This window comes from Agelaius tricolor, unplaced genomic scaffold (assembly GCF_023055355.1).
Source record: "Agelaius tricolor isolate 1412-34295 unplaced genomic scaffold, bAgeTri1.0.p SCAF_29, whole genome shotgun sequence".
Classification (NCBI taxonomy): domain Eukaryota; kingdom Metazoa; phylum Chordata; class Aves; order Passeriformes; family Icteridae; genus Agelaius; species Agelaius tricolor.
In genome coordinates, this window is record NW_027269289.1 from 7,643,137 (window position 1) to 7,663,402 (window position 20,266).

The following is a 20,266-nucleotide window of genomic DNA, read 5'->3' on the forward strand; positions in this document are numbered from 1 at the left end:
GTGAGGAAACAGGAGAAAGGCTCGGGAGGCTGAGTGAAAAAACAAATCCTTTCCTTTAATGGGAGTAGGGGGAGGCTGTAGAGCACAAACATCATTTCTCTCTGTACAACAGGAGTGAGCTGACAGCAGCTTGGCCCCCCAGGAGCCATCCTGCCACAGCGGGGTCAGCACAGGGCAATAAATTAAATCTTCCTCCAGAAGGGAGCTTGGGCCAGTGAGATTCCTTCAGTGGCCGCCACTCCGAGTCACCCTTTGCCTCCTTGGCTGGGCTCTGGCACCCTAAATCACAGCTGCCACGAGGCTTTGGGAGCCTCTCTCACCTTCCATGGCTGGAGATCCGTGGCCTTGCTGCTGCCAGAGCAAGGGCAGAGGGTGGGAAGGGAGGCTGGGGGCGAGGAGCGACCTGTTCCGGCAGGTCTCAGAGCTCCGACTGTGGGGAGAAAGAGGCACAGAGGGCGTTGGAAGCTCTGAAAGGGCGGCCAGAACAAGAGGAAAAGCAGCAGAAAGTGTCCTTTGGGGAGCAGCTCAGCAAAGGGAGCTGCAGGACAGCACTGACCCTGCGCACGGCGTAGATCCAGTCCAGGTAGGCACGGACGCTGGTGTAGACGCCGGGTGTGCTGGGGGTGCCGCAGCCCTGGCCCCAGCTGACGATGCCCACGACCTGCCAGTGCCCTCCCGAGTACAGCAGGGGCCCGCCGCTGTCCCCCTGGCAAGGACAGACCCTCAGGATGGCCCTGCAGAGCCACAGCTGTGCCCAGAGCAGCTCTTCCCTCTCAGGAGCCGTGGCACAGATGGGTGTGAACCCAGCCAGCCCCTGCCCAGCCCAGCCCCACACCTGGCAGGTGTCCACGCCGCCCTGGGGCAGCCCAGCACACAGCATCCTGTCGGTGACATCGCCGTGGTAGGCGGCCAGGTTACAGCTCTGCTTGTCGATGAGCTCCACCTCAGCCTGCTGCAGGCGCTCCGACAGCTTCCCTGGGGGACACACGGCCTCTCAGAGGGACCCTCCACCCCCTCTGCTCCTGCTGGGGGCTCTGCCTTGTCCCTGCCGCCCCCGGGCTGTGCCACTCACCGTGCTCCTCTGTGTAGCCCCAGCCGATCACCCACAGGGGGGTGCCCGGCACCAGCTCCTCATCAAAGTAGGGCAGGCAGATGGGCTTGGTGCTGTCTGGAAAGGAGATGTGAGGGGGGCTCACAGGGAAGGGGCCCAGACTGGCTGGGGACAGCCACCAGCTGGGCACCCACTCGGTGCCACGCCGGGCATTGCCATCCCAGCCCGATGCTCAGTGCCAGCAGGGGACACTTGTGACCCCTGCCCCGGGCAGGGCTTTGCCAGGCCCACCTGAGTCGCGCACGGGGGAGCGCAGCTTCACCAGGGCGATGTCGTTGTCCTTGGGGGACGCGGGTGTCACCTCCGCCAGGAACACCTTCTCCACGGCGATGGTGGCAGCGCCCGACAGCAGGTCAGAGCCGGCCCTCACACGCCAGCTCTGGATGATGGGGTTGTTCCTGTGCACAGACAGCGCTGTCACCCACGGGGACAGCCCCAGAGCCCCCTGCAAGGTCTCAGCGAGTGTAGAGAGGTATCACATTATAGCAAGGGGCCAGCAGGAGAAAATGAGGTATAGAGGTTCCTGGGTGATTGCCAGAGTGCTGAGGGTGCAGTTACCGCTGAGGAGGACAACGGAGAGGAGGATAATTGCTAGGGTGACCTCATAGGAGATTGTTTGAGCTGGTGCCCGTAGTGCCCCAATCAGGGCGTATTTTGAATTGGAAGCTCAGCCTGACCATAGGATGGAGTGTCCCGCTAAGCTCGACATGGCTAACAGGCAGAGTAGGCCTAGGCTGACAGGAGGTTTGAGCTCAGAGCCGCGGGCGGCGCTCACTCACTTGAAGCAGTGCGCAGCCGTCAGCACCCAGCCGGGCCCGATGATGCTGCCCCCGCAGATGTGCTCCTTCCTGTACTGCAGGCTCACCTGCCAGGGCCACGCCTCGATGGCGGCCGGGCTGCCCCCCAGCACCCGCGGGGTCCGCACGCTCTGCCCGCAGCCTGCGGGGACACGGGGACACGGGGGACACGGCAAGCCCAGGGACAGCAGCGCGTCCAGGGTGCCTCATCCCCACAGTGCTGCTGCCACCCCTCGTCCCCAGGCTTGCTGCAAGGGGTCCAGCCACCCCCTGCCTGCTCCAGCCCGCCGGATAATTAAATTGATAATTAGTTTAATCCGGGTAATTTGCCGGTAAAGGTAAAGCCAGGCGGGCAGCTGGGTAAGCCTCCCTTAGGTGTTTCATTGCTGGGAGGTTTGTGCTGGCTTAACGAGGTGAGCAGTAATTAAATCCATCTTTCCTCATGCAAACACCGTGGAATGGGCTTGGGATGGAGCCACACTCCCACGGGGCCATGCCAGGAGAGAGGCCCCAGTGCCCACAAGGCCCAGGAACCATGGTGGTACTTACTGGAACAAAAGAGTGACACAACCAGCCCCGAGAGGCATTTCCTGCAGGAGGAAGGAAGAGAGCTGGGTTTGGCTCCTCTGCCAGGCACCACAGGAGGAGCGGCCCACACCGTCCCCACTCACCTGCCTGGCTCAAGCACCTGGAGGCTCCCGTTGCTCAGCACGACCTCACGGGGAGGCAAAGGCTGCCCCGCGCTCACCTCCACGCCCTGGAAAGTTGGGGTGCTGGAAGACATGGGGGGACAGGGCTTCAGGTGTGGGGAAGACAGGCACTGGATCCCATAGGAAAAAGGGGCTTCTGTGGGACAGGGGTGCCAAAGTGGGGATGTCACATCCCTGGAGGGCCCAGGAACAGGGAGGGGAGAGAATTCCCTGCCGTGCAGAGGAGCGAGCAGGTGGCTCTGGGAGAACTCAGGGGGCTCCTTGCTGTTGCATTTGGGACCTGGAAAATGCCAAGTTTGACTCACTCTGGGCTCCTGCAGTGGCTCAAACACCAGAACCCATCTTAAAAGGGACATGCAGGGCCCTGAGCCTCGCTCCCCAGGTGGGCTGTGCTGGCAGCCTGGGCTGCTCTGGGGAGGGCAGGGCTGCAGGTAGGGGGCACGGAGGCAGAGCAGGAGCAGGGCAGGGACAGAGCCCGTGGGCTGGGACAGAGCAGGGCACAGCACTCTGCTCTCACAGGAGGCTGCCAGGCTCCCAGCCAGCTCCTGGGCACCCACAGAGTGCTCTGCGTGCTCGGGACAGACTGAAACCGTTAGTGCAGAGCTCTGAGTGCTTCACAGATCAGCAGAGCCCCACTCCAGAGGAGCTTTTAAGGAAGAGGGAAGGGCAAGCAGGGCAAGCAGCCAGGTACCTGCTGTAGCCCATCTGCTCACAGGCAGCTCTGGCCAGCGCCGGGGTGAAGTGGTCGTGGCACACACAGGACCAGGTGCCCGTGTGGCTCTGGAGCACCTGCAGGATGGATCTGTCTTTGGACACGCGGGCTGGAGGCAGACACAAAGTCAGCTGTGGCGCGGGGTGGCCGCAGCAGCCCGGCCCCCCGAGCTGTGGTGAGGGGTGTCCTGCACTCACCCCCGGCTGGTGGCCCCTCAGAGAACCACTGGGGACAGTTGGCCTCGTCCTCGCCCTGCAGACAGTCCAGCTGCCCATCACACACCTGCTTCAGCGGCACCAGCTTCAGGGGCTGCTTGCAGAACAGGTAGTGGTGGTCCAGGTAAATCTTCACTGCAGGGAGAGGGGGGCTCAGTGCCGAGCTCCAGCTCCTGGGCAGGCTCGGGGGGATCAGCAGGGAGCTGGGTCTGTGCTGGCTGAGCCGTGGCCACGGGGAAGGAGGGGCAGAGAACAGGAGCTGTACCCAGGAACCCGATGGCGACCAGGCAGGCCAGGGTGAGCACCACGGCCAGGACGAGGATCCCGACCCGCTTGAAGGACTCCGATGCCCTGGAGGATTTGGGTCTTGTGTAGGGACCTGCAACACAGAGGAGGGTGGCCCTGCATGGCTGACACCTTGTGCAGGGACCTGTAACACAGAGCAGCGTGGCCCTGCATGGCTGACACCTTGTGCAGGGACCTGTAACACAGAGCAGCGTGGCCCTGCATGGCCAGGCTCAGCCTGGCACCTCTCATCCCCCACAGCTCCCAGCCCTGTTACCTCTGCCGTTGAGCCGCTCCGAGGCCGAGTCCTGCAAACCAGAGAGGAAAACAATCATGAGCTGAAACTCCAAAAAGCAGCTGGAAGGTAGCAGAGGCAGCTGTAGCCAGGGTGGTTGGCCCCGTGGTGAGCTCACAGCCCAGGGAGGGCAGCAGGGATGAGCAGGGACACTGCCCCAGCCTTCACCTGAGGTGACTTTAGAGCTGCCAGGAATGGGGTGGCTTGTGCCGTGGTGACAACACCCAGCTCTGGGTCACCCAGGGTCACCTGCTGCCTTGTTCCCATAGACACCACCTGTGCAGTTCCAGTAAGTGGCTCTCAGTGGCACAGAGTTACTGTCATTAGCACACCTGAGGCGTAAAAAGTCACAGGTGTTGTGAAAGAGGCTCCTTCTGGTGTGCAGAGACACCCTGAGTCAAAATACACACGCCTGCGGGGCTGTGGCACAGGGCATGGCACCACGGCGGGGCTGTGGCTCCAGCAGGGTCAGAAGGGGGTGGCACAGCCCGGCTGCTCCTGCCAGGCTGCAGGGACACCGGAGGAACCAGCCCGAGCCAGGGGAACCTGCGCTCCCAGGGCGGGGAGGGCTGTGCCGCTGCTAAGAGACAGGGTAAACACAGCCGGGGCTGCGCTGGGCATGACTCAGGCATCGATCCGCTTGAGCTGCTCAGAGTTATCTCAGAATTGTCCTCCTGGAACAGCTCCTCGTGCGAGAAACCCCGGCCATGGGCGGGCAGGTGCTGTGAGCCCGTGGTGGGCAGGGGGGCTGGAGCCCAGAGCCCCCTCGGGAGGTTCAGGTGGGCACTGTCGGTGTCTGTTCCGTGATTTCCAGCCGTGGTTGTGCCATGCCACAGAGCAGCCCTCTGGAAAGGTGTTCCTGCTGCACTGAGCCTGCTCCCTGCCAGCCCCAGCAAGCTCCTCTCGTTTGCTGCTGCTCCTGGGCTCTGGCACCACAGGTAAGACAAGGTTTTTGCATGAGCAGAGGTAAGGAGGGCTAAACCTGCTGTGACAAACCCACAGATCCGGGTGCACGATCCAGGGCGGTTTGGGAGCCTTTGCTCCAAGAGCAGCACAGAGTGGAGGTGTTGGTGTTTGTCACGCCAGAGGACAGCAGAGGCCCCTGTGCCATCCCGGGGCTCAGAGGCTTGGCAGAGCAGTGCGGGGGCACTGGGGCTGTGTGCCAAGGTCAGAGGAGAGGGGAGCCCTCCCTGCCCGGGTGACAGTGCCAGGGCATGCTCAGCCATGCACACACGCCCTCACAGCAGGGTTTACAGTGAGTGCCAAGCCATTATCCCGGGGCTGGCTCACAAAGGCTCCGTGAGCCAGGAGCTGTTGCCTCCCTGCTGTGTCCCTCAGCGTGGCTGGGGCTGCTGGCTTTGGGAACAAGCAGTGACCTGTGCAGGGGAGGACTGGGCCCTGCCTGGTGCCGTGTGGCCATGTCCCAGCACGTTGGAGTCTGGCTCCTTGAGGAAATGCCAGCAGCCTTCCTCCCAAAGCCAGCCTCAGCTGGCACCCGTGCCCAGTGTGGGCAGCTTGTGCCAATTCCCCACCCCTGCACGGGCTCTGGGGTGCAGAATCTGTTTCCTGGTGCCAGGGAGCTGCTGGGAGCGGGAGGGCAGGGTGGGCAGGGGAGCCTGAGCCCTGCATCTCCAGCCTCGCTGCCCTTCCTGAGCCACTTCTCTGCAGAGAAGGGAAGAGCTCCCGGAGGCTGGGGAGTTTTGTAATGCTGCCCCAACATCTGCCAGCCCAGGGCACGTGGGGCTGGTCCTGCCTCATGCTGACCTCCTGTGTCACCTGGGCCTGGGCCGGGCACCTCCTGGATAATGGGATCCTAACGGTTCCCTGTGGGAACGGGCCCGGGTTGGGATGGATCCTGCAGGGCCCAGTGCAGCAGCACGGCTGCCCCTCTGTCCCCACACTGCCCAGAGCTGTCCCCATCACCTCATCCACTGCCCAGAGCTGTCCCCATAACTTCATCCACTGCTGGGCTCCTTTCCAAGACACCAGATCTGAAGTGGATGCAGATGAGATGGGTGATTATTGGGGTTTTGGGGTTTTTTTTTGCATTTTCTTCAGTCCATGAATCTGTTCAGTTTCAAAGTGATTCAGAGCTTGGGGCTGCCCCTCCGTGACTCCTCTCAGGCCCCACCACGAGCAGGAGCTGCACTGGTTAAATCCAAAGGCAGGGCAGGAGTGGAGGCACATGATTTCCTGCAGAGCTCCATGCTACCGTGACTGATTGAGCCCCCTTGCTGCGTCCTTCTGGAGCTCTCCATGGCACCGTGGCCATCCCAGCTCCAGCTGTGCCCGTGCCAGCCCAGGGGCCGTGCAGTCCTGCAGAGCCTCTTCCCCCCTTTGAGCAGGGATCCGTGCTGGGGCTGCAGGGTGTGCTGAGCTGGGCTCTGTCCCTCCCTCGGGAGCAGCTGGGACATTCCCTCGCCCAGCCGAGCTTCTCAGGGTGATCCGATTGCGAGGGTGACTCCTTGGCCGGGGGATTTACCCCGTGGGTGTGTGCAGGCACTGCAGAGCCAGCTCCCCACCCTGCAGGGCTGCTGTGCTGCTGCTGCTGCTGCTGCTGTTGCTGCTGGAGGCTTTGCAGTGCCCAGCCAGCCTGGCCATACCCGTGTGCCCTCTTGGGGAAGTGTCTCCCTCCCAGGGAGGGACTGCCCGGGGTTTGAGGCTTTGGTGGCCACAGCTCTTCCTGCCCAGGGTGCTGCAGGTGTGCCCCCCATGCTGGGAGCTGGGAGGGCCTGGCTCTCCTCCAGACGGTGCCCAGGAGTGGGATCAGACCCTTCAGGAGGTCCTGTTCCCCTTGGCATGGGGGGAACTGCCTTGCTTATCTGTTCCCCAGGCTGGGAGAGGGAAAGGCAGCCCCAGAAATGTGGGAGCAAGAGCCGGGGGGCACCCAAGCACTGTGCCCAGGCAAGGAGCAGGGGAAACCCTTCCTTGGCACCCAAATTCCATGCCCAGGTGAGGAGCATAGGAAACCCTTCCTTGGCACCCAAGCACCGTGCCCAGCCGCAGAGGGATGTGAGGAGCATAGGAAGCCCTTCCTTGGCTGCTGGGGAGCAGCAGCTCCTCGGGCCTGGGCTGCCCCATCCCCTCAGCACCGCTCCGGGCTGGGAGCACGGGCGGGCACGGGGAATTCGGGGGTCTGGTGCCCATCCCGGGGCTGGTGCCCATCCCGGGGCTGGTGCCCATCCCGGGGCTGGGGGCAGCGCTGCCAGACTCACCATGTCCGTCCAGCTCCGGCGGGGTCCTTTTCCCGCAGAAACCCGGCAGCTGTGCCCGGTGCGGGCCCGGGGAGGCTGCGGCTGCCCTGGAGCCGGCCCGCGGTGCTCCCCAGCCCGTGCCCTGCGCTCCGTGCCCACGCCGCGCTCGCACTGGGGCAGGACCGCCCCGGCCCTCCTTAAAACCCACAAGGGGAGTTGTGAAACAGGAATTCTGGTTTGTATTGTAATACAACACCGGTCTATCAGCAGCACCATCACCTGCGCTAATCTCCCGAGCATCTGCACCGCAGGTGACTCACCTGCCGGGCTGCTGTCACCAAATGGCTTATCAGAAGGGAACGGACTGATTTTTCCTGCTCCTCCTGATGATAAGAGGATCCAGGGCCATCCCGCTCTTTGTGCGGCTCTTCCGCGTTGCGCGGGGCTGTTGTCAAAGCGAGGTTCGAGTAGGTGGAGGAGGAAAGGAGGAGAGTTTGTGCTCTGGGTCACTCGGGCTCTGTGTCCCCGCCGGGGCCGGGTCACGGCGGGCAGGGCTGGGGGCAGTTAAAGGGAAGGCAGGGGGTGCCCACGGGAGGTGACCCCAGGCTGCAAGGGGGGCACCATGGGCTGTCCTTCTTTGTCTAGGGGCATTATTAGTTGTTTTGTAACTAGATAAATAAATCATAGTTGGAGGGTTGAGAGTCGGTTAGTGATTCATCGATTGTCTAGGGATGGTAGCAGGAGAGCTGTGGGGTGATCTCAGGATGGGTGAGGGTGGTGGATCTGGGATTATCCAGGAATAACCAATCCCTCAGGGATGGAGCGGTTTGCCTTGGCCTGGCAGGGTGGGAGGGAGCTTGAGGAGTGCAGGAGGCAGCGCTGAGGGGGCGACGGTGCCCAGGGAGCAGGCTGGGGTCGGGGAGGCTGCTGGCTGCCCTCTGCCACTCATGCTGGAGGTGCTGGGTGTGCAGGATGTGCCGAGCAGCTGATTGCCCCATTGTCCCATGGAAATGCAGCTAATTACCCCCTTCTCCCGTGGAAATGAAGCTTTCCCAATGGCCCTGCTGCTGCCAGTGGCAGAGCACCCACGGCCTGCAGCTCCTCAGGGAGCTGTGCCAGCCCAGCCCTGCCAGCAGGGATCCTGCCTGCTGCCCCAGCCTGGCCAGGGATGCAGCTGTGGCTCTGCAGTGTGGGCACCCTCCCCACACTCACACTGAGCATCCAGCCCCCTTGGGGGGTGTGGGCACCTCTGCCCTCGTGGGCCATGGAATGCCCAGAGGATGTGGGATGTGCAGCCAGGGATGTAGGGTCCTGTGCTGCTGTGGCAGATTTCAGCTTGAGAAATGTTTCACGGGCTGCAGCAGTGGGAGCTGGGCAGGCCTTGGGTCCCTGGTGCACCTGGCAGGTCCTGGCAGCCTCCCCAGAGCATCCCAGTGCCAGCAGTGCTGCCGTGGAAGGGAGAGCAGCCCGGGAGCCAGGGCAGGAACAGCCAGTCCTCCCCTGGGGACCCGCAGGCCCTGAGGCCGCAGCTGAGCTTTGCAGGTGTTGTGTCACAGCCCAAAAGCCTCTGGGGCTTTGCTTCCTGGAGTGCCACTGTCACCCTTCCCTGCTCCCGGAGCAGGGCATGGCACAGCCTTCCGGGCATCTGGCTCTGCTGGGGCTGGGCAGAGGGTAGGCTGGGCTGGCCAGGGCTGAGTGACCATCCCTGAGCTGCACAGACACACCCCCAGCCCTGTATCCCTGTCCTGTCCAAGGCCCCAGGGCTGAGTGACCGTCCCTGAGCCCCATGGACACACCCCCATTCCATCCCTGTCCTGTCCAATGTCCCAGGGCTGAGCTGCACAGACACACCCCATCCCTGTATCCCTGTCCTGTCCAAGGCCCCAGAGCTGAGTGACCATCCCTGAGCTGCACAGACACACCCCCATCCCATCCCATCCCATCCCATCCCATCCCATCCCATCCCATCCCATCCCATCCCATCCCATCCCATCCCATCCCATCCCATCCCATCCCATCCCATCCCATCCCATCCCATCCCTGTCCTCTCCAAGGCAAGGAGCGATCCCACCCAGTTTCCAGCTGTTAAGGGTCACTTTTCCCTGCAGCCACAGGAGGTTTTCACTCTTTCTACAAACAGGAGCTGATTCCTAAGAGAAGCTCTGGTTTGGGACTTGGAGATGATCAAGTAGAGCTGTAAGTGCCTCATTCTGGGATGTCTGACTGGGGGCAGCTGCTGAGGGTCCCCCCTGTCCTTCCCTGTCCCCTGGGGTGCTGCCTGAGCCCCCCAGCCTGGCTTCTGCATGGGTCTCTGCCCCTTCCTGGCTGCTGGGAGGTGGCAATCAGAGGACACAGCCACTCGGGCACCCTGCCAGAGCTGGGCACACCTGTGTCCGGGCTGTCCCTGCCCCTCGGGCTGGGCACACCTGTGTCCGGGCTGTCCCTGCCCCTCAGGCTGGGCACACCTGTGTCCGGGCTGTCCCTGCCCCTCGGGCTGGGCACACCTGTGTCCAGGCTGTCCCTGCCCCTCGGGCTCCCAGTACTCCCAGTTCAGCCTCTTGCAGCAGCGGGAGGGCAGAGCTACCCACACAGGCAGGCTGGGCACAGCCATGTGCCCTTGGTGTGTCTGCTGCAGCTCCTCTGCTTTCTCCCTGAGAACCAGTTGGACCAGTGGGCCAGACTGGAGCCCAGCCTCGCTGCAGGGAGGCAGCCCTGTCACCAGGGGACAGGCAGGACGTGCCAGGCTCCAGCACAGACAGGGCTCAGCAGCAGCTCCAGGCCGGGATAACGAGAGCAGCTCCTGTGGCACAGCAGCACATGGACCCCCGCACAGGTGAGCGGGTGCCTTTGCCCCCCTCAGGGGACAGAGCCGGGCTGTTCATGGCACGGGCAGTGCTTGCTGACCTTCCTCCCTGCTCCCTGTGGGCTGGGGCTCACTGCTGGGTGCTGCTCAGAGCCATGCCCTGGGATGTGGGCACCTCTGCTGCCGAGGGTGCCAGGGCAGGGACGCCTCCCACACCGGGCATAGGGCAGGGCCCGGGCACGCCGCTGTCACCCTCCCACGGGCCGTGGGCGTGGGGACGGGGCAGTTTCGGCAGCCAGCTGATTCAGGGAGGCTGTTGCAGCACGTTCCTCTGGCCCCGCGGCTCCGGCCGTGACTCACGGCTGCCGTAGCTCCCTGACCTCGCCCTGTCCGGGGTCCCGGGGCTCCCTGACCTCGTCCTGTCCGGGGGTCCCGGGGCTGCCGCTCGCCCCGGCCCCAGCAGAAGCCTTGGCCACGCACGGATGCTGAGCCCTGCCAGGAGGGCCGGCTGGAAGGGGAAGGAAGGCCAGGGTAGGTCCCGCTCCTCCCCGTGAGCTGTGACCGGCGCTCTGTGGCTGTTTGTCCATCCCGCCAGGTGGAGCGGGTGCTGCAGGCTGCAGGACGCGCCGGGGCCGTGCTCGCTGTGTAAACACCGCGACCACAGGGGAAATGTTCTCACTCTGCTGGCATCTGCCTAAATTTAGCCGCTCTTAGGTCATCCCTTCCCGCTGTCTCCTCGGTGCCGCATCGATTCCCGTCCCTGTGCCTTCCGCTGGCCACGCTGCAGGGCAGTGCCCAAACCCCCTGTGCCCTCCTGGCCGTGCCCAAACCCCCTGTGCTCTCCTGGCCATGCTGCGGGGCAGTGCCCAAACTCCCTGTGCCCTCCTGGCACAGCCCAGCAGAGCTGTCCGCGCAGGAATTGATGCTCAGTGGCTGTGCCCGGCACCTCAGTGTCCTGCCAGCCCCGGGAGCGTTGATCGGTGCTGGATTTTGCCGGAGCCGCTGTTGGAGGGCAGGGATGGGGCGGTGCGGAGCCCGCACGGCTCCCGCAGAGCCCCGGCCAAGTCCCGTCCCCGCCTGGCGCTGGCGGCAGCCGCTGCTCGTCCTGACAGAAGCATCCTCTAGAGGGACCTGCCAGCCCAGGAATGGCTCCGGTGCCACCAGGAAAGGAGCAGCACCCCGTGAGCGGGGCCAGCGGTGGGGATACAGCTTGGCCAGGGTGGCCACCTCCCCTGCCAGCTCACCTGGGGACAGCGGTGGTCTCCGTCATGGGGCCTTGGGGACAGCAGAAATCGCTGTGCCACGGTGCTGGCAGCGCTGCCGTGGGGACAGCTCATGCTGGAGGGTTGTACCCCCGCTCCCGCCTGTCCTGTGCCCTGCAGGGGACAATGGGGACCTGCAGCCTCCCAGGGGTCTGTGTGCAGAACCCCCCCTCCCTCTGCTTTCCAGGACAAGAGCCCGTCAGGGTGATCGGGGTTGTCTTGGGCATCGGGCTGGCCCTGCTGATCCTGGCCAGCTTTGGCTACACCTTCATCCGCTGGTACCAGCGGGGCCACTGCCAGCGCCGTGAGTGGGACAGGGGACAGGGGGACAGGGGACATGGGGACAGGGCAGGGGACAGGGCAGGAGATGGGGGGGACAGGGCAGGGGACATGGGGACAGGGCATGGGAGGGTGGCTCAGAGCATGGGGCTGCAGGGCCTGGGGTGTGGGGAACACGGGAAATGGAACCCCTGGTGCAGGGGGGCTCAGGGTCAAGTTGGGGGCACTGTGAGGTGAGGGGGAGGATGCACAGCGATGTCCTGGTGCTTGTCCTGCCTGTCCCCACCCTGCCACTCACAGCAAAGCAAAGGTGGGTTCACAGCAGCACACGGCTCTGACTCCTCTCCCTCCTCTTCCTCCTGCCTCCCCAGGGCCTGACTTTGTCTTCAGCCTCTACCACTCGCGGTGAGTGACACCATGGGGGGACCAGGGCAGGCTGGCAGCTCCCCTTGTGCAGTGCCAGGGTGTCACAGCCCCTCCCCAGTCAGTTCTGCTGCTGGCAGGGCTGCAGGAGGATGGGTCTGCTGCTTGGTGACCCCTCTGCTCTCCCTGCAGCGGGCTGGGCTCAGTGGCACTGGAGCTGGTGCCACCCTTCAGCATCAGTGGCTCGCTGGGCACCTCGGGCAGTGGCTACGAGCCCTTCCACAGCCAGAGGCCGTGAGGGGAGAGCTGGGCTGCTGAGCAGGTAGGAAGGACATCCCCTCATCCCCCCCTGCCCCCTGTGCTGTGCCCCAAAGCCTCCATACTGCCTTGCAGCCCCTGGGCATCACAGCTTTCCTCAGCACAGTCCAAGGTTTTTCCAGCTCAAGTCCTGCCTGTGGCTCTGGGCTTCAGAGGCTTTCCCTGAGCTCTGCGTTTGGTTTCTCCCCACACAGGCTTTGGTTTGTGTTTCCTTTCCCGCTGTCCCAGGCACAGAGGATGGGGCCGAAGCCCGGGTGCTCCTGCAGAGCTTCCCCTCTCTGCCTCTTACTCACAGCCCAGCACCAACAGAAAAAGCAACAAAAACTGCCTGGGGGAAATTCCCCCATTTTCACTTCTGTAAGAAACAGCCCCTGACTTTGTTGGATTTCAACTGAAATGGCCATGGTGCAGTTTCTGTTGCTAAAAATCTTCCCAGGGTCACAGAATCCTTGGGGCTGGAAGGGACCTCTGGAGACCACCTGGTCCAAACCCCCTTGTGCCCAAGGTCACCTGGAGCAGGTGACACAGGAACACACCCAGGTGGGTGTGGAACATCTCCAGAGAGGGAAACTCCACAAATTTCCTGGGCATCTCCTCCACCTGTCTCTCTTTCACTGGGCCTCTGCAGCCACGGGTGCACAGGACATGCCTGGGCCAGCGCTGATGCTTGGGATGGAGGAAGAGGATGCAGCTTTATCCAGGATTCCTCAACATCCTGGAGAAAACAGCACATTGCCCATGGCTCAGAGACCTGCCAGCCTCCTGCACACCCAGGGACCTGGCACCAGGCTGTTCCTTATGGAACCAGCTGAGGAGGAGCCCCAGAACTGGGTGACTGCATTGGTGCAACTGCAGAAAACACCGTGAGGAAATGGGAAATCTGTCTCAGACCCCCTCCTCCTCCTCCTCCATCCAGTTCCTGCACCCACATGGAAGTTGGTTCTCCACATTCCCAGTGCAAGGAAACGCCTCAGCAAGGCCCTGTGGAAGTTCCTTGTGGATTTTTGGTGCCAGTTGCCTTTGGTCTCAGCAGAACAAGGGGCTGGAAGTGCCTGGAGCACAGGAACAGCCCCGGGGAGATTCGGTGGCCACAGAGAGGGGCCCTGCTTGGCCAGGGGGGCTGCTGAGGCATGGGGGGCCTTGGGACCATTTCTTTGCAAGAAAGAAATTCTCTCAGAATTTCTCTCAGAAGAAGAACAAAGAAAAACTCCTGAGAGCCATGTGGTTGTGTGTAGGGACACCAGTGAGGACAGAGTGGGATTTCCAGGGAGTCAGAGGGACTGGCTGTGCTCTCGGCCATCGAAACTAAACCATGTGCTCTGCGGCTTTGTCCTGGCTGAAAAGAGACCTCTGACTGCTCAGAGGAAGGGGAAATGCCAGCTCCTGGGGGCTGGGAGCCCTCCATGTGAGCAGGACCCAGCAGAGCCCTGCATGACGCAGGATCCGTCCGTGGGGCCCGACGTCAGCTGGAGATGGAATCCTGGGGTGCCAGAGAGGTGCTGAGCTCCGCAGGCAGCCAGAGAGCCCCATCCCTTCCACCCCTTGGCTGTAGGAACAGGCAGCACATCCCTTTTCCTTGTAGGAACAGCCAGGATACCCCTTTTCCTTGTAGGAACAGACAGCTGGAATGGACAGAGCACTGATCCCCACAGGGAATATTCCCAAGGAACACACAGACACAGCCTCCACACCCCTCCTCAGCTCGCTCCTCTCAGTTAAAGGCTTCTGCTCTTTCTAAGAGTTGTTCTCTTGTTCTCTTTTTGTTTTAAATTAATTCCTGAATATTTATTTCTCATTTTTGTTTCTCAAATCTGAACTAGCGCTACACCTTCCACATCCAAACTGTGTTGAAGCTTTTATTATTTCAATACTATGACAAAAAACACGGTTCACACTAAAATAGTCACGCACCCACAGTGAACAAGCTTGCAGATCTAAAGTAGAATTAAAAAAAAAAAAGAAGAAAATAAAAGGGAAAATAAAGTAAAATAAAAATTAAAAAATAAAGAAAAGGAAATAATACCCAAAACCCCAACAGGAGGAACATCTCTATACAATGGGCTGGTCTCTCCCTACACTCCTCTGCCTTCCTTCTGCTCAAAGCTCCTTTTCACCCCCAAATCTCAGTGTTGCTCCACGATTCCTGATAATAAATCCCATTAATCAGCACTCCCACCCCAAATCTCAGTGTTGCTCCACAATTCCTGATAATAAATCCCATTGATCAGCTCCCCCATCCATAATTTAATTTTTCAGGTGCTGCCTCAGCCCTTGCCCAGGGATGGCCCTGGCACAGAATTCCAGCCCCTGCTCCTGATTCCAGGGTGGGTCCTGCAGGCGCTGGACCTGCAGAAGGGCCTGGGCTCTGCCCAGCACCTGTGGGGAAAAGATCTTTTGGGTTTTAGCTTTAGGGTCAGAGGCCATGGTATTTACAGAAATTGGAATTGACTGAAATGGGGATTTTCTGAAATTGGAATTTTCTGAAATTGGTGTTTACTGAAAGTGGAATTGACTGAAATTGGTGTTTTTTGAAATTGGGAATTCCTGAAATTGGTATTTTCTGAAATTGGTGTTTACCGAAATTGGGATTTTCTGAAATTGGAATTTTATGAAATTGGTGTTTTTTGAAATTGGGAATTCCTGAAATTGGTGTTTACCGAAATTGGGATTTTCTGAAATTGTTATTTACTGAAATTGGTATTTTCTGAAATTGGTGTTGACTGAAATTGGGATTTACTGAAATTGGTGTTTACTGAAATTGGAATTTTATGAAATTGGTGTTTTTTGAAATTGGGATTTTCTGAAATTGGAATTTTCTGAAATTGGTGTTGATTGAAATTGGGATTTACTGAAATTGGTGTTGACTGAAATTGGAATTTTATGAAATTGGTGTTTTTTGAAATTGGGATTTTCTGAAATTGGAATTTTCTGAAATTGGTGTTGACTGAAATTGGGATTTACTGAAATTGGGATTTTCTGAAATTGGTGTTTACTGAAATTGGAATTTTATGAAATTGGTGTTTTTTGAAATTGGGATTTTCTGAAATTGGTATTTTCTGAAATTGGTGTTTACTGAAATTGGAATTTTATGAAATTGGTGTTTTTTTGAAATTGGGATTTTCTGAAATTGTTATTTACTGAAATTGGTATTTTCTGAAATTGGTGTTTACTGAAATTGGGATTTTCTGAAATGGAGATCTGAAATTGGTATTTACCAATACTGGTATTTTCTGAAATTGGTATTTTCCGAAACTGGAATTTGCTGAAACTGGAATTGACTGAAATTGGAATTTTATGAAATTGGTGTTTTTTGAAATTGGGATTTTCTGAAATTGGGATTTACTGAAATTGGAATTTTATGAAATTGGTGTTTTTTGAAATTGGGATTTTCTGAAATTGGGATTTTCTGAAATTGGTGTTTACTGAAATTGGAATTTTATGAAATTGGTGTTTTTTGAAATTGGGATTTTTGAAATTGGGATTTTCTGAAATTGGGATTTTCTGAAATTGGTGTTTACTGAAATTGGAATTTTATGAAATTGGTGTTTTTTGAAATTGGGATTTTCTGAAATTGTTATTTACTGAAATTGGTATTTTCTGAAATTGGTGTTTACTGAAATTGGGATTTTCTGAAATGGAGATCTTCTGAAATTGGTATTTACCAATACTGGTATTTTCTGAAATTGGTATTTTCCGAAACTGGAATTTGCTGAAACTGGAATTGACTGAAATTGGGATTTTCTGCCCTGATCAGGAGGGATTGATTTGGTCACACACCTGAGCCCAGACCAGCCCAAATTGTCCAACCTCCCCTGAGCCCCTCAGAGCTGCGGGAGGGTTCTGTGAAGGAAAGGGGAGAATGTCCTAAAAAAGCAGAGATGAGATTTCTCTTATGCAGTCAGGCCCAGGTCCAGCGAGGGACTTCAAACTAAATTTAAGGCCAGAAGGATTTTCTCCAGCAACTCCCTGACCCCAAGCAGATTTGGGGATTGCTGGGTAAAGCCCTTGACTGGTGCCAAGAGGTTTGAACACCCCCACCCCCCAAAAAAACCCCAAACCAAACCCCAGCATCGCTTTTCTTCTTACTCCACTAAGAAATAATAATAATAATAATAATAACAATAATATAATAATAACAATGATTAAGAAGAGAGAAAAGGGGAAACGACTACTGTAAACATCCATGTTTGAAAATGTCTCCCTTTGCAAAGCAAGCATGCTGCTACCCTAGTGTCTACAGGACTGGATTGACTGAAAAACCAAAAAGAAAAAGAAAAAAAAAAAGGCAGCTATTTTACACATCCATTTCAACACAACAGAAGTTAAAAAAATATCTGTCAATTGTAAACACTGGAAAGAACCAAAGTTGGCCAAAAAAAAAAAAAATTGAACATAAAATTGGAAAAGAAATGTAGAGTCTGAATACTGCAAATTGAAATACATCCCCCAAAGCTGCAATTTTGGCATTCTTCCTAAAAAATAGATAATAATAATAAACCCCAAATAAAGGTCTGACGTGGCGAGCAGGATTCAGTCACAAAGAGCTCGAGACACTTTGCATACTGACCAGATACAAGGTGAACAGAAATTATAACTTATTTATGAGGCTTTACATATTTCAAACTCGACTGAAAAGTATAAAAATAAATTGTGGACTTTGTTCTTTAAGCACCAGCTGTGCCCAGCAGCACAGTGGTTATCTCTGCTATACTAACAAAGGAAACAACAGGGTCTCTTTTCTTTTTTTTTGTCTTTTTTGTGGGTTTTTTTTGTGTCTAGGACTACTTGATTTTGAGCTTCCCAACCACATTGCAACCAGCATTGCAATGTTTGCTTGTTTGAATATACACAGGGCCAGCTGAGCCCTGATTTGGTGACGGGTTTAACCCTGTTTTTAACATGCTTTACATTTTAAAAGCAAGTGCACAACGAATAGAATCTTGCTAGAAATCTCAAAGAAAGCAAAAAATAGAAATCAAAATTAAAAAAAAAAAAAAAGAGAAGAAGAGAAAAAATAAAAAAAGAAAAGGAAAAAAGAGACATTCCCTCCCCCCCCATTTATGCATTTTTCAGGTTGGTTTGTTTGTCTTTCTTGTTTAAAAAAGGCAGCAGACACTGAGGGATGAGATGGGTGCGTGGGCTGCGATTTCAATGCTGGGGCGGGGCTTGGAGCAATGGCGCACGCGTGGGCGGCGGGGGCGGCCATGGGGGGGGCGCGGGAGGCGGCGGAGCTGCGGGAACGGGGCACGGGGCTGCGGGAACGGGACACGGGGCTGCGGAAACGGGACACGGGGCTGCGGGAACGGGGCACGGGGCTGCGGGAACGGGACACGGGGCTGCGGGAACGGGACACGGGGCGGCGGGAACGGGACACGGGGCGGCGGGAACGGGACACGGGGCTGCCGGAACGGGGCACGGGGCTGCCGGAACGGGGCACGGGGCTGCCGGAACGGGACACGGGGCTGCCGGAACGGGGCACGGGGCGGCGGGAACGGGACACGGAGCGGCGGGAACGGGACACGGGGCTGCCGGAACGGGACACGGGGCTGCCGGAACGGGACACGGGGCGGCGGGAACGGGGCACGGGGCCACGGGACACGGGGCCGCGGGAACGGGACACGGGGCTGCCGGAACGGGGCACGGGGCTGCCGGAACGGGGCACGGGGCTGCCGGAACCGGACACGGGGCTGCGGGAACGGGACACGGGGCTGCGGGAACGGGACACGGGGCTGCCGGAACCGGACACGGGGCTGCGGGAACCGGACACGGGGCTGCCGGAACGGGGCACGGGGCTGCCGGAACGGGGCACGGGGCTGCCGGAACGGGACACGGGGCTGCGGGAACGGGACACGGGGCTGCGGGAACGGGGCACGGGGCTGCGGCTGCAGCCGCGGGTGGGAACCACGAGACGTCGGTGGCTGCAGGGGCCGGCGGAGCCGCGCCATCCGGCAGCTCGGAAGCAGGAGGCTGCGGCGGGGCACGGCACGGCTCGGGCCGGCGCCGCGGTGCCGAGCGGCGGCAGCAGGAGCGGGAAGGCGGCCACGGGCGGCGGCGGGGCGGCCTCGCCAGCGGGAGATGATCCCGGCGTGGCGGGAGGCGGCGGGAGGCTGCCGCGGGGGCCCCGTGCCGAGCGGTGCGCTGGGCGGGCGGCTGGAGCGCGGCGTGCGGCCGCTGGGAGCCGGGCTGGCTGCCGGCCCGGCGGGCAGGAGCGGCGCCGGCACGGGGCGGGCCGGGGCGCCCCGGTCCCAGCGCCGGCGGCGCCGTGCCGGGACCGGGGGATTGCGCCGGAACGCCGGCAGGGACGGGATTAAACACGGGCGTGTGCGCTGCCGCGGGGCCCGTGGGCAGCTCGGGGTGCGCTGCGTGCGCTTGAACGGCGGCGCGGGGCGGGGGGGGAACAGGGCTGCCCGCGGCAGCGCGCACAGGGGGCGCTGGGGACGCAGCGCGGCCGCGCCAGGCGAGCTCGGCACCGCAGATCCCGGAGCCGCGGGGAACGGCAAAGACGCAGCAGCAGCGGCGGGACTTGGGCCAGCACCGGCCCCGCTGGGTCGGCAAAGGAGGCGGGGGGGGGGCGGCAGGAGCGGCCGCACTCGCGGGTAGCGGGAGGGAAAGCGGCGGGATCGGGGGGGGGGTGGGGGGGGGGGGCGCGGTGGTGCCGGTGGGCGGGCTCAGAGAGGCGGAATTGAGGGGCGGGGCCGCGAGGATGGCGAAACCGGGGGGGCGGGGACAGCGGGAACCAACGGGATGGCAAAGGCGGGGCCGGTGGGAGGGGCGGGGGGCGGGACCGCGAGGGCGGGGGGCGGGGCGGCAGCGGCGAGCACGGCGGCGGAGACCGGAGCTGTGGGGGGCGTGTCCCATTGGAGACTCGCGGCACGAGCAGAGCTGGGCGGGGCGGCTGCTGCGGGCATCCCCCGTGCAGCAAACGCCTCAAGTAGCGCCTGGCAAGCTGAGAGCAGCTCCGGGGCAGCCACGGCCCGGCGGGAAATCCCATTAAAGTGCTTTAAACACCTGAGTCCTGAACGGCACTCCCTTTTACGACAGTCATTTACAGCACTTTTACGACAGTTCTGCTTTACGGCACCTTTTACGACAGTTCTGCTTTACGGCACCTTTTGCGACAGTCGCGCTTTACGGCACCTTTTGCGACAGTCGCGCTTTACGGCACCTTTTGCGACAGTCGCGCTTTACGGCACCTTTTGCGACAGTTCTGCTTTACGGCACCTTTTACGACAGTTCTGCTTTACGGCACCTTTTGCGACAGTTCTGCTTTACGGCACCTTTTGCGACAGTTCTGCTTTACGGCACCTTTTGCGACAGTCGCGTTTTACGGCAGCTTTTACGACAGTTCTGCTTTACGGCACCTTTTGCGACAGTCGCGCTTTACGGCACCTTTTACGACAGTCGCGCTTTACGGCACCTTTTACGACAGTTCTGCTTTACGGCACCTTTTGCGACAGTCGCGCTTTACGGCACCTTTTACGACAGTCGCGCTTTACGGCACCTTTTACGACAGTCGCGCTTTACGGCACCTTTTGCGACAGTTCTGCTTTACGGCACCTTTTGCGACAGTTCTGCTTTACGGCACCTTTTGCGACAGTCGCGTTTTACGGCACCTTTTACGACAGTTCTGCTTTACGGCACCTTTTGCGACAGTCGCGCTTTACGGCACTTTACGACAGTCGCGCTTTACGGCACTTTACGGCAATTGCACTCTATGGCACTTCCTTTTATGGAATTTTTACGGCACTTCACAGCACTTTACAACACTTTACTGTTTTAATTTTGTTCTTTATTTATTTTTAAATAATTTTATTTTTTAAATTTAAAATAAAAAATCCAGGCTGTCCCTGCCCCTACAGCTGGGCACACCTGTGTTTTAATTAAGTAGTTAATTTTATTATTAATTAATTTAATAATTCTAA

General features: G+C 59.1%; 3 protein-coding genes across 4 annotated transcripts; 2 read left to right on the forward strand and 1 right to left on the reverse strand.

Moving 5' to 3' along the window:
• Window positions 1-279: 279 nt before the first annotated feature.
• TMPRSS4 (transmembrane serine protease 4) lies at window positions 280-7,595 on the reverse strand. Its single transcript, XM_071449469.1, is given in 16 exon segments — window positions 280-362; window positions 365-430; window positions 526-706; window positions 836-975; window positions 1,073-1,168; window positions 1,343-1,509; window positions 1,891-2,050; window positions 2,458-2,498; window positions 2,580-2,681; window positions 3,310-3,439; window positions 3,528-3,680; window positions 3,811-3,924; window positions 4,108-4,138; window positions 7,341-7,360; window positions 7,363-7,472; window positions 7,474-7,595. Coding segments are annotated over 16 exon segments (1,716 nt in total).
• Window positions 4,742-14,559, forward strand: SMIM35 (small integral membrane protein 35). 2 transcript variants are annotated; one of them, XM_071449519.1, is made up of 7 exons: window positions 4,742-5,063; window positions 9,460-9,515; window positions 9,955-10,152; window positions 11,572-11,688; window positions 12,035-12,068; window positions 12,219-12,348; window positions 12,539-14,559. In XM_071449519.1, the coding sequence occupies exons 3-6, from the start codon at window positions 10,137-10,139 to the stop codon at window positions 12,322-12,324; spliced, it is 273 nt and encodes a 90-aa protein (XP_071305620.1). In that variant the 5' UTR covers window positions 4,742-5,063; window positions 9,460-9,515; window positions 9,955-10,136; the 3' UTR covers window positions 12,325-12,348; window positions 12,539-14,559. The 2 variants fall into 2 exon arrangements, with proteins under 2 accessions (XP_071305620.1, XP_071305621.1); XM_071449520.1 differs by having other exon boundaries at window positions 13,957-14,559.
• Window positions 14,560-17,518: 2,959 nt separating this feature from the next.
• Window positions 17,519-18,896, forward strand: LOC139600897 (golgin subfamily A member 6-like protein 2). Its single transcript, XM_071449470.1, has one exon. The coding sequence runs from the start codon at window positions 17,519-17,521 to the stop codon at window positions 18,653-18,655; it is 1,137 nt and encodes a 378-aa protein (XP_071305571.1). The 3' UTR covers window positions 18,656-18,896.
• Window positions 18,897-20,266: the final 1,370 nt, after the last annotated feature.

Excerpts from the sequence above, each read along its gene's own strand:
- SMIM35 (XM_071449519.1), top strand. Across the intron at positions 11,689-12,034 it reads GCGGGGCCACTGCCAGCGCC|GGCCTGACTTTGTCTTCAGC; the intron begins GTGAGTGGGACA and ends CTGCCTCCCCAG. Across the intron at positions 12,069-12,218 it reads TTCAGCCTCTACCACTCGCG|CGGGCTGGGCTCAGTGGCAC; the intron begins GTGAGTGACACC and ends CTCTCCCTGCAG.
- LOC139600897 (XM_071449470.1), top strand. The coding sequence starts at position 17,519 with ATGGCGCACGCGTGGGCGGCGGGGGCGGCCATGGGGGGGGCGCGGGAG.